Raw genomic sequence first — 17,048 nt, forward strand, 5'->3', positions numbered from 1 at the left:
GGTTTATTGCATATACACTGAAAAAAATTTGGAGTGACATTTATTTAATCGTTGTTTAAGAATGTTGCATTTTTGAATATTTGATTACTGTACTGTATTTTTCTATTACATTTGCATAATAAATCATCTGCTATCTACAGCCATGTTAGGTCCCTGACTACTGAAAAGAAATAGCATAGGTCAGTATTATTAAATTACAGACAGTTTTTGGATAGAGGTTGTGACAGACAGTTTTTGGACAGAGGTTGTGTGTTTGGTGCGGAATGGGTGCGGTAGGGGCCCACCCTCACATTCTTTTATAGGGCCCACAATTGCCAAACAAAATGCCATCGCCATGATGCCAAACCCCCAGCTTTCTCTGTCAGAATTGGTTTGGTTTTGTCAATTTGATATTCTGGAACCCTGTGTTTGTTCAACTACCACCCAGGTTTTTCAAGATTTTTTTTTTTACTTTAACTTTATAATCTAAATAAAAACATTTTTCTGAAGATACAGAACCAGGTCCAGATGATTATCAGAGATATGATGAATCCTAAACTAGTAACCTCCTGTGGTTCTTTCATTATGCACTTACCCTCTTACTTACAGTAAATGCCATAAACACAACCCACATTTGCTTATGCAGTTAAAAGTTGTTTTGCTTGAGTTGGTAAAAAGAGACCTGTCAAAATTCTCTCTAAAAACCACAGTGTAAACAAAGCAGACGATAATGATTAATGATGGAAACTACCTCTATTATAAATGAGAAATCAGCCTTTTATTCTCTCTTCACATTGTTGTGTATTATGCTGACAGATCTCAGATATGAATCTGAAGCCTGTGATCTGTAGTGGAAAGGCTCACATGACATTTGTGGATGAGGTGAACCATAACATACTGAAGTTCTTGATTAAAAATAGAGCTTCAGTTAATTTTCAAACATTGGTCTTATGACTTTTTACTCTTCTTGCATTTTTCTTTTACTTTCCATAAATGACATGGACTCGGTTAAAAGGATGTGTTGCTTATGTAGTCAAAAAGAGATGTGTTTGCATACAGTGTGTTTGCAACAGATGTGAGATGCTGATGACCAGACTCACCCTTCGGCTAATCATTTGGTTAACACACTTTTGTCTTCCAACCAAGAGCTCCGCTCAGTCTATGACTCAATAACTGTGCCTGGGCTTTGTATGTTACTGATGGGGAAATGGCAGGACATTATGAACCAAATCATTCAACTGTACATGCAGTAGAGGCAACTGTTCAGACAGCTGTTACATCAAGGAGCTATCAAGAGCTGGACTGACATCAAGATTATTGCTTTAAGGTAGGATAATTGACAGATGTTGTGGTTTTTTAAAATAAAACTTAAACAACTTAATGTATATTTATAACTTTTTATAAGAACAATAAACTTTTTATATAGAGAGTCATTCTGTGTATTATGTATATTTCTATTACATTTTTTATATTATAACAATATTTTCTATAATAATTGTATTACTTGTATTAAGAAAATTATTTCACTTTGTCTTTATAAAACTTGTCTTAAGTACCTAGACGACAATGTTAAAAGTCTTTTTCTCTCATCAAATAATTATTCTAATTCCATACAATTGTAATCTCAATTCAGTGTCCCATTTGACAGAACCTTCCTACAATCCACTATCTTTGTTTATCCTGGAACAACATCAACCAATCAGTCAATCAGATTTAAGGGACAAGTTTATAGTTTATGTCAAGTTTAGGCCTACAACCGGTTGGGTGCTTCTACATCAGTTTTATTCACTATTTCCCTCTGATTTTAGGGATGAGTTCTGCACAGAATTAGATGTAAGGGTAGGGATATGGTTGGGACTAAATTATGAGACCAACAAAAGATGTTGATCCAGAAATGCATCTAAATCTGCAAAATCAGGACGTACTCCTGTTTGCTATTGATTCAAATTCAGAAATGGAACTGAAATAAATAAATAAAAGATTTTCAATTCAGTTCTCAGTAGTGCACAACCCAGCTAAAAATATATAATATTTACAAATTAAATTTGAAGTGAAAGGGAAGTGAAAGAAGGTGGTGTCAGCAAACACCTAGAGCATGCAACCGCTTTGCTGACTGCTCCATGACACAAATCCCAGGTGTAAAAGCATAATCATTCAAGAGGAAACAGAATGTCATCTCTTTCTCAAGATGGTTGAGAGATTATGTACATGTTCATGTGAGACTCGTCGAAGCACGCGTCACTCTCATGTGGTTTATTTCTGTTTGTGACCTCACATCTGAGCGCTTAATGCGATTAAGTAATCACAGTAAATGCAGTGACTGTGGGAGAACTTGCTCTGTTGATCTGTTGATCTGTCTTTGGTGAGCGTGGCTGGGTGTATGTAAGCTGCGTGTCTTGTATGGCTGCGCAACAGTTGGCCTTATGAATTATTTGTGTGGCACAATTGCAGCTCATTTTACAGCTCTATTATATGTGATCTCTTTGCTCTCACCTCCCACCAGCCTTCCCATTGTACATCTCTAATGGAGCATGCAATCCCATGCTCTGCTTCCATATCTGACCCCTGACCTTAAAGGTTCCCCGCCTCTACTGTCTAGATTAGACTAACTCCATCATACCTGTCTGCTGCTCTTTCACTTCCATCATTGCCATAATTCAACTTTCTGTTTCTTTTATTCCTATTTTCCCCTTCCCCAAGCCCTTTTTCTCGCTTTCTAACCGCTCTCCTTCCATTCATCCTGTATTTAAATGTCTCATTATACCTGTTATCTGTGCTTTAATTGAATTGCTTCTAAAATATCCATTATGCACTATAATATCTGACATTTTCTTCTTCCTCTATATTTCCTTATTCATTCTTTCTTTCTCTCTGTCTCTCTCTCTCTCTGTCTCTCATCCACTCTCACTTTCTCCTCGCTTCATTCCCCCTTTTCTTATCTCACCTCCTCCTTGCCTTTCTCATGAAGCAGCCCCGACCTCTACATAAACCCGAACTCTTCAGTCTTTCTCTCCCGCCTCATCAGGATGCTTAATCTGCGGGCAGCACCGAGCCAGTTTACCCATGAAGTGCGAGAGCCAGGGCTGTGGGTCTGGAGGGTGGAGAAGATGAAGGCTGTGCTCCTTGACCCATCGCAGAAGGGTGTCTTTTACAACGGAGATGCGTATATTGTGCTCAGCAACCGTGGAAAGGAAGGCAGTGACCTGCACATGTGGATGGGTGTGTAGCGTCTGTTTATTTACATAATCTTAAATGTAGAATGCATCTGATACAGTTTATTAAAAGCATTTGGGTGCAGACTGAGGACTGTAAAGTATTTTTGCATTAGTGAAAGGTCCATGTAGTTTAAAAAAATGTCTTACTGTTGGCTTCCCTCCTCTGATCAAGGTGAGAACTCGTCCCGGGATGAACAGGGTGCTTGTGCCATGCTTGCCACTCAACTGGACAGCTTCTTGGGAGGAGAGCCAGTACAACATCGACAGGTGCAAGGCTATGAGTCACCTGAGTTCATGGGACTCTTCCCTAAAGGAGTCAGCTACAAGGTAAGAAAAAGGGCATGCAATCGGACAAAAACAACAAATCTGTAAGATTTGTTCCCCCCAAATAATTAATATTTTATTCAGAAAGTACATTGCTCTCCACTAATATTGGCACCTTTGGTAAATATGAGAGCGAAGGCGACTGAAAATACATCTGCATTGTTTACCCTTTGATCTTTCATTCAAACAATTCACAACCTTTCATTGAAGTAAAACAACTAAAAAAGGGGGGAAACTCACATTATGAAATAAATGTTTTTCTGCAATGCATGTGGGCCACAATTATTGGCACCCCTAGAAATTCTTATGAGTAAAACAACCCTGAAGTATATTCCAGCCATGGCATCCTGTGAATCCAGAGAAGTATAAATATGAGGAAACTTAAAGGCCAAATTCCCTTAATCATTCATCACAATGAGTAAAACCAAAGAGTTCTGATGTGCAGCAAAAGACTGGCTGTAAAAAGCTGGAAGAGGCCACGCACGCGTGTCTAAATTGTCCTAATGCACGAGTTTGAGACTCTCCAGGAATTTTTGGAGTCAGAAAGTCAAAAAAAAAAAAAAAAAAAATCACCACAATTTGTTTGGGAGGGATTCAAGAAAACTCCTCACCAATCATCCCCCAAAAAACTCCAGCATATTCAGTTGTCAGACATGACTGGAACTTCCAATGGGACCTGGTTCTTTAGTCAGATGAAACTAAAAAGAGAATATTTTGGCAGCTAACCCATCAGATGTGTTTGGTGAAAGCAGGGATAAAAAGTAATGCCCACGGTTTAAAACTGCTGGATCTTTAATGTTGTGGGCCTATTTTTTTAGCTTGAGGTCATGGACATCTTGTTCAGATACATGATATCATGGACTTTAGCAAATACCAAAAGATAAAATAAAAAAATCCAATCCTCATGCCTGGTTGGATCTTCCATCAGGACAATGATCCAAAACAAACATCAAAATTAACACACAAATGTGTCACTGAGCACAAAATGAAGCTTCTGCCATGGCCGTCCCAGTTCCCTGACATGAACCCTGTAGAAAATGAGTAGAGTGAACTGAAGAGAAGAAGCACCAACATGGTTCTGGGAATCTGAAGGATCTGGAGAGATTCTGTATGGAGGAATGGTCTCTTATCTCTTGTGTTCTCCAAACTCATCAGGCATTATAGGGAAAATCAAGTTGCAATACTTGGGTGCCGATAATTGTGGCCAATGTGAACTAGAGAACATTTTTTTATTTCATAATGAGATTTCCCCCCGAGTTTCAATTGTTTTGCTTCATAAAAAAGTTATAATTTTGTGATTTTTTTAAAATGAAAGATCAAAAGGATAAACAATGCTGATTTATCTTCTCAGCCGCATTTGCTGGTGTTTACCAAGGGTGCCAATATAAGTCAAGGACAACATATTAGTGTATGGTTCACAAGTGCATTTAAGTTACAAAGAATTTCTATTTCAAATAAATGCTGTTGAACTTTCTATTCCCTAAAGAACCCTGAAAAGATGGTTTTACAAAAATTAAACAGCACAGCTGGTTTTAACACTGATAAAAAAATATTATTATTATTATTTTTATTTTTATTTTATTTTTTAGCACTAAATCATCATGTTAGAATGATATCTGAAGGATCATGTGACACTGAAGACTGGAGTAATTTGGCTTTGTCATCACAGAAATGAATTATATTTTAAAATATATTAAAATGGAAAACAGTTATTTTAAATTGTAATAATATTGGACAATATTTAGTGTTTTTGATCAATTCAATGCAGCGTGTAAGAGACTATACTTCAAAAACAGAAAGAAAAAAAACCTCACCAACCCCAAACTTTTCACCAGCAGTGTATGTTCAAATAATGTGCCACTATTGGACTCACTGACTTTCTCCATCTTTCTCAGGAGGGTGGGGTGGAGTCTGGGTTTAAGAGTGCCAGGTCTAGAATTGGCCCTGTTTCACATCTGTACCAAGTCAAAGGAAAGAAAAACATCCGTGCAAGAGAGGTGGATCTTAGCTGGGGAAGCTTCAACAAGGGCGACTGTTTCATACTGGACTTGGGAGAGGTGTGTATGTATAAGATTATGCGTAGAGGTCAAAAAGTGTGGTCAAAACTCTCATTGGGGTGCTATTATTTATTATTTTCGTTGACTAATCGTGGCCATTCATTTAGTCGCAATTATCATGTGTGTTCATGCTCAGACTATAGTCGCATGGAGCGGTTCCAAAGCCAACATGTTTGAGCGACAGAAGGTGCGTGAGATAGCAATGCTGATCCGAGACACAGAGAGGAATGGCAAAGCTCACATCACTGATGTGACAGAGGGAGAGGAAACACTGGAGATGGTTCAGGTGACAAACCACATCAAAGATGCTCTCTAAATCATTCTCAAATCGTCAGGTTCAAGCTCATACAATACAGCATTTAAGGCAAAACAAAGACCAAATCATTAGAAATTGTAAAAATCATTTAAATTTAATTTAAGGCAAGACATCCCAGGTAAATAATAAAATAACTAGATATCACGTTACTTCCACAGTTGATGGATTACATTAAGAGCAGAGGCAGTGTACTTTATTAGAGAGTTTTTCTTTGGAAAACTTTTGCTTCACAAAAGCAAATTCCAAATTTGGTGTCGTAATATTTGCTGCACTTTGTTTCTTATTGAATTTCATTTAATACTTAATTATATTAGATATTGAATATTTTCCTACTTTTACTCAAGTACATTTTTTTTTGAGTTTTATTTGAGTACCAATAAGAAAGTTACTTTTTTATGATGAAACTTTTATTTATGATGTGCACTAAAAGTGCGACAGCTTTGTAATGTATAGGGAAGTAAAAGTTTTCCAAAGAAAACACTCTGGTAAAGTATAGATACTTGAAAAATTTGCTTGAGTAAAGTAAACAAGCTATTAACCTAATTATCTGAATCAAGCCCCTTTGTGAATATATCCAGAATATAGCTAGGACTAAAGCTGTACAGTTTGGTGTGTAAGTGCTGCTGAAGTGGAGATTTCTGAGAAAACACTCATTTTGAGAAAACGGCCTGTACTGTAATTGAAATCTATAGGCACAAATAGATAAAGTGCTATGAAATACAGTTAAAAGTGTATTTTAGATGTTTACTTTCCACTAGTCTGAAAAAAACACTTTATGAAAAATCAAACATTTATAGATCCTTGAAAAAACTGCTTTTGCCTGTAGTGTCTCGCCTTAAAAACAACTTTTTAAAAATGTAAACATTACTAAATTGTATTTAACTTATTAGTAAACGCAAACATGGGGTTCATAAATGGATTAGAAATGTTATAAACACTTTAAAAATCTCAAATTTGTTTAAAAGGCACTTGGTCCAATCCCAGCTCTGAAGGAGAGCTCAACAGAGGAAGACGCTGAAGCAGATATCTCTAATTCTGCTTCCCTTTACAAGGTCAGTTCTCTCTCTCCTTTACAATGTAATGTAAAGGTATCAAAAGGACCTTTTTTTTGTCAGTTAAATGGTTCGTCTATCAATAAATTGATCCATCACATTTCCCAGTTGATGTTTGAATGGCTAAATGTTGGGATAAAATAATAATTCACGTTGTAGACAGCTCTCTAAATAATTATTTTTCCTAGGTGTCTAACGCAACAGGTCAAATGACCTTGACAAAACTGTGTGACAAAGGACCTTTTGCTCAAGAGCTGCTGGAGAAAGATGACTGCTTCATATTGGACAATGGATCTAATGGGAAGATCTATGTTTGGAAAGGTGATTGTGTGTATTTCCTCATCTGTGTGGGTAGTAAAATCACACTTTTTTAATCATTGCCATACTTTATTGACGCACAGGGAATGGAGCCAATTTAGATGAGAAGAGAGTTGCCTTGAAGGTGGCAGAGGAGTTTATTACAGAAATGAACTATCCCAGGATGAGAACGCAGGTACAACAAAGCTCATTGTTTCGTTTTCACTTCTGTGCAGAGCTATGATCTCTTCTTTCAGCTGTTCACATTTATTTATGTTCTTAGGTGGAAATTCTCCCTCAGGGTCGTGAATCTGTCCTCTTCAAACAGTTCTTCAAGAGCTGGAGTTAAACACACCAACATATAGGATGTATGTAGAAACAGATCCTCGTTTTGTATAATCACTCAGCATCTAGCCATGAGTGGTGTAGCCCACCTGTTAAAACGCTTTTCTGTTAGCCAATAGATTTTTTATTTGATTCCAGGTTTCGTAAAGACTGGGACAGCTGTCATTTTTATTCAGGAATTGCCTTTTTAAGAAATATAAATTCAAAAATTGTGAATTGTTAATACATTTTCTGTCACATGCAGATCATTTGCTTTCATATAAAACACATGCATACAACCCAAATGTCTGTTATTTAATGGAATTATGTCAATAACGATATATGTTAACCTTTGTTATGTTGAGCCTCAAATTGGCCCGATATCACATGCATGCACAGACAGACACCACATAAAGTACTGAAGCTTATGTGGCCGTGTGATACATGGTCTTCGATGTGATCATCCTTTATCTTGGAGATATGTTTCATGAGGTTTAAACCTCCACAACTAATCAAAATCAGTATAAAGACTCTCGCCCGTGAAGGAACAGAAAATAAGAGCTGTGAGCAATAACAGTTTTACATTAAGAAGCAAAGTTAAGCCCCATTGACATTCTTAATGAATTGATAAACTAGGATATAATAGTTAGGAGTATTACAGACTAATCAGTGAACACATTAAACTATCTTGTTTACAAAGAAGTTTAAAGTTCAAATGATACTAAAGAGGACTAGCTGATCAGAGTAACAAACATTTGACTCTAAATCTACAGTAAGAAATTATAAGACATACACATTGAGTCATTTGAGATCTTACTGTATGAGGGTGGTTTCATTTCCTGCAAACAATATTTAGTTGAAATGACACACATCGAAAAGGGATTTCATTATGTCTGTTGCTGTTTAATATGAAAATTCATATGAGCATATGAGTATATATATGAGTTTCAAATGAAACTGCATCGTTAACAGTTGCAATTTGTATAAATGGAAGGTCACAGAAAGTTGAAATCTTTTGACAGAGATGAATCATTTCACATTTCGAAGTACATCACAATCTGAGAGATCAATAAAACATATTTTTTTCTTCTTGACAGCTTTAAACCAAACATAGTCATTCTTGTATGTTGTTTCTTTTATATAAGTAAGTTATTTAGACTTTGAAATTATTAGACATCCTAACAAGTACATAAAGCATCTTCTTCAGCCTATAAACTGATTACATAATGCCCTTATCACTGCTCCTCCCTTATAAGTTTACACCAGTTGATAGGTGAGATATCATGTGTCTATGATTAGGGTGGATTGAGGAGACAAAGGTTGTTGTCTAGTTATACAGATGACATGATAGAGAATCTAGGTCCTTGTGCTCTGGATCTGCCGGTGTGCACCACAAATCTCAGAGCTGGCCCGTTCACGCAATACAGAAGGTGAGGGCTGTAAACTTTCCTTCCTTTCATTTAAACATAAAGTTTTAGTATAAAAAAGAGAGAGTTTTATTTATTTATTTATTTATAAATAGAGCTGCCAGGAAGTGTAGAAAATCTGTAATCAATTATTTTATTAAAATATCTAAGGGTTATGTAATTTAGTCATTTATGTAATTTAGACTACGTAATTTAGTCATTTAGATTTTTTAAAAATGCACATTTGGCATGTATTTGTGTTCTTTTTTTATATACATCGTAATAATTTTGTAGTAATTATACTGTAATTAATTTTAATAAAGTGTAATGTTTAATGTAGCCTATTATATTTAAATTGTATTTAATTAATTTCAATAATAGTATATATAAATATATTATTAAATACACAACAAATTATATTAAATATATCATAATTATTAAGTATGCCTACATGGAATGATTCAGACGTTTGAGGTTTATGTTGGACACAGAAGCGGACTCAAGAAAGGGGAGGCCCTGCTGCGGGACAAAGGTAACGTCCCCTACAGGAGCCCGTCTTTGACCAACTTGTAAGGTCCAGGAGACATTGCGAACCTGCTTCATCTCCTCCATCTTAGACGGGGTACCCAAATTTAGAATCAGGCAGATAGGGATCTATTTATCATTTTATTTTTATTTTTTTAATTCTCTTTACAATTGTTATAAATTATCCTTGTTTCTATATTTAATTCTTACACATGGTATTCTTATTTCTTATACATACATTATCACTATTTTAATTATTTTCTATGTAAAGTACTTTGAATTGAAATAAATAAACTTGCCTTTCATCTGTATAAGGCACTTAAAGAAAACTGGATTTTTAAACCAGCCACCATGAAAAGTATCCTGAAGGTCAAACGTAAGTTTAAACATTATGATTTCAACAATAACACTTTAAAAAATTTCTCAGTCACTTTTCCCACATCACAACAGTTAATGTAGTTCTCAAAACAATTAGTACAAACTGCAAAAGCATGTCACTTGCTCAAAATGGAGAGCTCATTCCTCAAACGCAAGTATTCATGTCAATGAAAGTGTCATCAAGATTAAAATTCCTGACACCATTGTTTATGAACAAGATCGTGAAATGGCTGTCATGCTTTCATTACGACAGTCTACTCTGTAAATGTTTTCCAATGCAAAAAAAGTCAGATATTGGTGACAAGAAAATGCTAAAGACAGCACTATATACTATTTGCACAGCCATGTGAAAATACAATAAAGTTACCCATTACTGTATTTAGTGAGGCAACTGAGTACAAGACACTGAATATGTATGTTTCACATTTTTACTGCATATGCTCTTTGCAATTATAATTTATTCACAGCAATGTGCAAAAAAAAAAAAAAAAAAATACACCCTTATTTACAATAAACATAAACTCCCTTTGGGTAGAGCTGTGCATAACTGTAAATAGTGATGTGAGAAATGCACCAAAGCGACTGAGAAAAACGGTAACACTTATGATTTTATAATGTGCTTGAAAATTTAAAATCTAGAAAGTAAGGATGTTTGTTTGTGTGTATATAACAGGATTTGAAGCGCCTGAAGCTGGTCTGAGTAACTCTATTGGAGCTGTGCGCTGGGCTCTTCCTGATGAAGCTCTTCAGGCTCACAGCTCCGCTCCGAGCAAGAGCAGTCAGAGCCACAAACAAAAGGTAAGATAGATAGATAGATAGATAGATAGATAGATAGATAGATAGATAGATAGATAGATAGATAGATAGATAGATAGATAGATAGATAGATAGATAGATAGATAGATAGATAGATAGATAGATAGATAGATAGATAGATAGATAGATAGATAGATAGATAGATAGATAAAATAAATACACCTCACCAATCCTTCTGTTGTTTTACAGGACTTGAAAGATCTCCGCAGCCTGCAGGAATGTGTGAAGTTTATCACTCAGTGGAAACAGCAGGTGGAACATGTCTGCAAGGTGACGTGTAATGCTTTTAATAGCTTATAGATTTTAAAAACTATCATCACCATGTGATTCCACAAAGCTGATTACAGGGTGACATTCTTTAATCTTCTATAAAATGCAAGATGAAATAGTGTATAATGACAAACAAAACAACTTTTTATTCAAAATTATTCTGTTGATACATTAACTCAAAAAGTCCCACCATCTAGTTTTAAATGAATCGCGAGGACTCACCACCCTGGGTCACATGATCATAATTTATAAAATGACATTATGTTGTTATTACTGTAATTTTGAGATGACATGATGTTATACACACTGCTCTTTATGTCCTCGATCTGGGAAGTAGGGACTTTAAAGGTCCCAATATACACTACTGCCAAAAGTATTGGGAAACCCCTCCAAATCTTTGAATTCAGGTGTTCCAATCACTTCCATGGCCAAAGGGGTATAAAATCAGGCAACTAAGGATGCAGAATGCTTCTACAAACATTTGTGAAAGAACGGGTCACTCAGGGCTCAGTGAGCTCGAGCAGCTGGATCCAAGCCTTACATCACCAAGTGTAATGCAAAGTGTTGTTTCTCAGGGACTGGGTTTGGCCCCAGTGAAAGGAACTCTTAATGGTTCAGCATACCTAGACAATTTCATGCTCCCAACTTTGTGGGAACAGTTTGGAAATTGCCCCTTTCTGTTTCAACATGACTGCGTACCAGTGCACAAAGCAAAGTTCATAAAGACATGGATGAGCGAGTTTGGTGTGGAGGAACCTGACTGGCCTGCACAGAGTCCTGACCTCACCCCGATAGAGCACCTTTGGGATGAATTCGAGCGGAGACTGCGAGCCAGGCCTTCTCGTCCAACATCAGTGCCTGATCTTACAAATGCGCCTCTAGAAGAATGGGCATATTCACGATCAAACAAATTCGAAGAATGAACTGATTAGGCCAAAATGAAGTTTGTTTGGATTCGTTTTGGGAGTCTGCTGATGAAAAGGCAACAGGGTTCTTGCGTATTTCTCGACGTATTGTGACGTTCTACCTATGTGTTCTACAGCAATCTTTTACCATAGGAGACTAGCTGATTTGCTGTAAAATAAAATAAAAAATACCCACCAAAAATTAATCAAAGAGGTTTGGAACAACAGGTGGGACCAGCTGATGTAATTTTTATTTTTGGGTAAACTACATTGCTTAGCAGCATCTTAAAGTTTATTATTCTTTGACAAAGCTGAGTCCATAGAAGTTTCACATTTATGTATCATAAATCTACTGATAAGACAAAATGAACTTCATGTCACACTGTCATGATGGCTGCTTTGAAATGATGGTGAAATGCAGCATGGATGCTGAGGTGGGGATTCCCATGGCATCACCGTTTGGGGGTCTGGAAGTGGGAGGATAGGGAGATCCTTAACTACACTTATGTCTAAAATATCACAATAAATATTGACTGTGTGTGTTTTTTTTAGCCTGGTGCCAATGCAGACGAAGACCCAGGTATGCATGCAGATCCACGTAGTCTGGAGCAATGCCGCAAACTGATCCTGGAGTGGGCACAGGAGCTCAAAAAAGTTGACAATGTGAGTTTATGACTTAAAGAAACATATAACAAATGACATATCATACAGTTATGTTATCTCTAACAAATTCACAAAAATTTGAAAATATATAAAAGTTCATGAAGGAGAACATCATTTAAAATTCAATGTTCAAAAAAAGTGTGTTATTATGTACTGTATGTGTAGTATACACATAGTACTTCTAATATACCTCTAAAAAATATGCAAGAAAGCTAAATGTAGAAATCCTATGACAGTCACCAAACATCTGAAAGAATAACATGCTTAGATTATATCAATTTATGTTCTCCTACCTGTAGTTGTTTAGTGAATGTACATGGCGACAAGAACGATATGTGATCTGGGAGAACAAGGCTGATTCTGCCAAGCATATGGAGCAGAAGATCATGGAATGGGCTAAAGAACTACAGACTGTGTCAGAGGTGAGGTCTGAGGGTTTGACTCCATGAGACATGTGATAATGCACAAATGTATGTACATGTATATTATACCTGTGTGCAGCACTGTGGTGTGATGAGGCATGAATTAGCCCAGTTTATGAAGCAGCTGGAACTGAAGAAGAGGAAAATCTTGACTTTGTTGCCTTTTCTGGAGTTTATTACTTGGTCTCTACTGAAGCAGGACAGCCAGGTAAAGGTTTAGATAAGAGAACAATAAACTAAAAACCTTTTACAAACACCAGCAAGAGTCCATAGTTTGCAATCATATACTGAATCAACAGACAATTTAAACAGTATCAGGGGATACTTTATCGCTGCTTGTGTAGATATTAAATATTTACATATTTTTTAACAGTTTGACAGTTTACAGATCATCGCCATGCCAACAGATGCTTCTTCTGCTTTGTTTTTGCTTTGCAGTATTTATTCTGTAAAAATGCATTTATTTTAAAACATCCTAGAACTTTATGGCAGTTTGCTGTCTCTCTTCCGAGACAGATTTCATTGTAGAGAGTGATTCAGAAACAGAGATTCCACTGTAAAAAATATTGTTGGTTTAACTTAAAAAAGTAAGTAACCTGGTTGCCTTAAAGGTTCACCCAAAAATGAAAATGATTTCATTAATCACTCACCCTCATGTCGTTGGACACCCGTAACACCTTCGTTCATCTTTGTAACACAAATTAAGATATTTTTGTTGAAAGCTGATGGCTGAGAAAGGCTTTAGAAAGGCCTCCATTGGCATTCAGTACATTCCCACTCACAAGACCCATAAAAGGCACTGAAGACTTCGTTACAATGTCCATCTCACTACAGTGGCTGTACAATAATTCGACGAAGCGACGAGAATAGTTTTTGTGCGCAAAAAAAATCCAAATAATGACTTCAAGTCAAGTCAAATCAAGTCAAATATACTTTATTGTCCCGAAGGAAATTTTTCTTAGGCTTTATCCGCCAAGGCTTTTCTTTACTTTATCCGCCAAGTTATTGTCTTCCGTGTAGGTCTCGCACGTGAACTCGCGATAGCGGCACTCCTCCTCTTCGGGGTCATGTATCTAAACGGAGGATCTGCTTCACTCGCGCGCATGCGTCGAGTTCACGCCAATAACTTGCTGGATAAAGTCGTTATTTAGATTTTTGTGCGCACAATATTTTCGTTGCATTGTAAAATAATGTACAGCTGCTGTAGTGAGATGGACTTTGTATCGATGTTTTTAGTTCCTTTTATGGGTCTTGTGAGTGGAAATGTACTAAATGCCAATGGAGGCCTTTCTAAAGCCTTTCTCAGCCATCAGCTTTCAACAAAAATATCTTCATTTGTGTTCTGAAGATGAACGAAGGTCTTACGGGTATCCAACAAAATGAGTGTGAGTAATTAATGAAATAATTTTCATTTTTGGGTGAAGCCTGTACAATTTTGAGTTTATTGAAATTTAAAAAATGTGTTGATACAATGAAGGAAATTGGTTCAATAAATAGAAACTCAAAATAGTATTGAACCATAGAAAAATTTGATAAAGCATGAAAATAGCACAACTTGGCATGTTTCACTGCGTCATCACAAATAAAACAAACAAAATTACCCAATATGTTTATAAAATATTTGAATAATATTTGAATAATGGTTGTCGATTCTTAAAAATGTTCATTGTATTTACTCACATTTTTAATTTCAGTGAACTCAACATATTAAGGCAACCAGGTAACTTTTATTTAATTTAAATTTTTACAGTGTATATACATTATTTTGTACAGATCTCTATCTTGCAAACACACACGCACACACACACGGTTCACTATCTTTGTGGGAACTCTTCATAGACATAATGATTTTAATACTGTGCAAACTGTACATTATATCCCCTTACTAACCCTACCTCTCTTTAGACTTACACACACACATACGTCTTATATTATGTATTTTTTAGGGTGTTGTTCAACAGCTATGGCTCCTCAGCAAACATCGTACCTGGAAAACAGGTGATTTTTTACTTACACCCATCAATACACTGAAATACTTATTTGGCAATTTACATTAATTTACACAAAAGTTATGATAATGATAATGACAACTGATCATACTTGTTATATTCTGTACAATTCAGTATTTATAATTGTTTTGACAGAGACACCAAAGTACATTCCAAACTCAGGTACAGATTTATGTATTTATTATTATGTATTACCTTGTTCAGCCCACAATTTAATGTGGCAATCAACTAGAATGTCATTACTTTAATCACATCTCTGGTAGTAATGTTTACCACTGTTTTCCATAGTGTGGAAATGGATCCGCAGTGCTTCAGGTATCCCTAAATCAGACGTTTGAAATGATTAGTATGGGCTTTAAGGGTTTTTTCATTAATGACTCACCCTAATGCCGTAAGACCTCCGTTCATCTTGGGAATGGTGTTTATATTCCCTTTCTGGAAAGGGACAGTATACCGTGTTTCCATTCAATGGAGGAACAGAAAGCTCTCAGACTAAATATAAAATATCTTAAACTGTGTTCCGAAGATGAACGGAGATCTTACGGGTGTTGAATGACATTAGGGTGAGTCATTATTGACAGAATTTTCATTTTTTGGGTGAACTAACCCTTTAAGAAAGCTTTTTAACTTATATTTGCACTTGTTCCTCTTCATCATATCCTCTGTTTAGTGGACATCACACTGGACCCCATGACTAACCACCCATGGTTACAGCTCTCAGATGACAAAAAGAAAGTACAGGAAGCTCTGAGTGAAACCAAAGTGTCATTCAGTACCCAGCGCTTTGACAGCTGGCCATGCGTTCTGGGCTGGGAAGGGCTCACTTCTGGTCGGTACTATTGGGAAGTTGATATTGCCAACAAAGGCTACTGGCGTATCGGAGTGACCACTTCCTCCTCCAAAAGGCTCGGCCGGTGTCCCATGAACCCCTCTGAGGGCTTCTGGACTATATGGAGAAGCATACGGCAGTTTTATGCATGCACCAAGCCCGAGACCGAGCTGCCTCTTTCAATTGTGCCCAGAAAGCTGGGAGTCTACCTGGACTATGAGGAAGGGCAGCTGTCTTTCTACAATGTAGAGACACGCTCACATATCTTCACATTTACTGCAAGTTTCAGAGAAAAGTTGTACCCACTTTTCGCACCACTGGATGGACGTACGCTTATCACACTGTGCTCCACAGAAGTCAATCCAGAAATGTCCTCTTACGACTTCTCCGTACAGTCCTCGTAACATGACAAATGTCCTCATATAGGGTTAATGAGGGCAGGTGGGACTTGCACACAAATACAGCAACCAGTCATCAGGATTCAAGCAGATTATCACAATTATCAGATCTTAAGGATGAGATTTGTTTTGGTTGTAAATTTCAACTTCAGCACAGTTGCAAAGTTCAGAGGATTTTCTTAACAGAAAATGATGAAATCCTTAGATTGTTCTGCTGTCTATATGTACATAGATTTGTGATTTTTGAACGGTGTGTCAGTTAGTCTTACGGAGGACGCCAGACAATCATTTGATGAATCAAAAATCTGTCATTTTTGTTGTTTACCTCTGAATGAACGTCCAAATTAACAATTGTTCTTCAGAAAGTCTATATATAACTTTTTTTTAATTCTAGTTCACAATTAAGTCATATTAATTATATAGTTATAATAATGTATATTTGTTTGATATAAGACCACTTAAGAGTGTACACTTAAATAATGGTTGGATTTGGAACAATCTATTAAATTTGGGGGTTTTGTGGATCCAATATGGTTCGCTTTTTGGAGTGCCAACAATGCATACTTTGAGACTCCATACAATTCAAAAGCACACAATATGATTGTCTACAAGCTCCAAATTGGCAGTCCTAACTGCTATTATGTTATGTAATTGTTTTAATGTGATCCTAACATGCATGCAATTTCTTGAATCTCATTTAAAATTGTATAAGGCAAATTGACAAATAAAGCTTCAATAAGTTTTTTTTCCCAAAATCTTTTCAAAACTGATGTGATGCACATTTTTGAGCCACGAAAAATGTGTTTAATCAAGTATCGGTTGTTAAATAACATTACAAAGTGTTAAAATTTATCCTCTGACTG

At 36.3% G+C, this 17,048-nt stretch overlaps 2 protein-coding genes across 5 annotated transcripts; both read left to right on the forward strand.

The window, feature by feature from the left end:
- Positions 1-1,087: 1,087 nt before the first annotated feature.
- capga (capping protein (actin filament), gelsolin-like a) lies at positions 1,088-7,856 on the forward strand. 4 transcript variants are annotated; one of them, XM_067440214.1, is made up of 10 exons: positions 1,089-1,306; positions 3,005-3,198; positions 3,367-3,521; positions 5,414-5,575; positions 5,712-5,861; positions 6,857-6,943; positions 7,132-7,264; positions 7,345-7,436; positions 7,524-7,608; positions 7,724-7,856. In XM_067440214.1, exons 2-9 carry the CDS (start codon positions 3,006-3,008, stop codon positions 7,587-7,589), a joined length of 1,038 nt encoding a protein of 345 aa, XP_067296315.1. In that variant the 5' UTR covers positions 1,089-1,306; position 3,005; the 3' UTR covers positions 7,590-7,608; positions 7,724-7,856. The 4 variants fall into 4 exon arrangements, with proteins under 4 accessions (XP_067296314.1, XP_067296315.1, XP_067296313.1 ...); XM_067440213.1 differs by having other exon boundaries at positions 1,088-1,306; positions 2,948-3,198; positions 7,524-7,856; XM_067440212.1 differs by having other exon boundaries at positions 2,951-3,198; positions 7,524-7,856.
- Positions 7,857-10,500: 2,644 nt separating this feature from the next.
- si:ch211-114c12.5 (E3 ubiquitin-protein ligase TRIM39) lies at positions 10,501-16,351 on the forward strand. Its single transcript, XM_067440216.1, has 9 exons — positions 10,501-10,671; positions 10,879-10,959; positions 12,417-12,527; positions 12,827-12,949; positions 13,029-13,157; positions 14,896-14,947; positions 15,094-15,120; positions 15,247-15,273; positions 15,629-16,351. Exons 1-9 carry the CDS (start codon positions 10,522-10,524, stop codon positions 16,189-16,191), a joined length of 1,263 nt encoding a protein of 420 aa, XP_067296317.1. The 5' UTR covers positions 10,501-10,521; the 3' UTR covers positions 16,192-16,351.
- The last annotated feature ends 697 nt before the right edge of the window (positions 16,352-17,048 follow it).

The sequence above is a fragment of the Pseudorasbora parva genome, chromosome 3 (assembly GCF_024679245.1).
Source record: "Pseudorasbora parva isolate DD20220531a chromosome 3, ASM2467924v1, whole genome shotgun sequence".
In the NCBI taxonomy this organism is placed as follows: domain Eukaryota; kingdom Metazoa; phylum Chordata; class Actinopteri; order Cypriniformes; family Gobionidae; genus Pseudorasbora; species Pseudorasbora parva.

Excerpts from the sequence above, each read along its gene's own strand:
- capga (XM_067440213.1), top strand. The coding sequence starts at position 3,006 with ATGCTTAATCTGCGGGCAGCACCGAGCCAGTTTACCCATGAAGTGCGA. Across the intron at positions 5,576-5,711 it reads TCATACTGGACTTGGGAGAG|ACTATAGTCGCATGGAGCGG; the intron begins GTGTGTATGTAT and ends GTTCATGCTCAG. Across the intron at positions 5,862-6,856 it reads AAACACTGGAGATGGTTCAG|GCACTTGGTCCAATCCCAGC; the intron begins GTGACAAACCAC and ends TTTGTTTAAAAG.
- si:ch211-114c12.5 (XM_067440216.1), top strand. The coding sequence starts at position 10,522 with ATGTTTGTTTGTGTGTATATAACAGGATTTGAAGCGCCTGAAGCTGGT. Across the intron at positions 12,950-13,028 it reads AACTACAGACTGTGTCAGAG|CACTGTGGTGTGATGAGGCA; the intron begins GTGAGGTCTGAG and ends ACCTGTGTGCAG. Across the intron at positions 13,158-14,895 it reads TACTGAAGCAGGACAGCCAG|GGTGTTGTTCAACAGCTATG; the intron begins GTAAAGGTTTAG and ends TGTATTTTTTAG.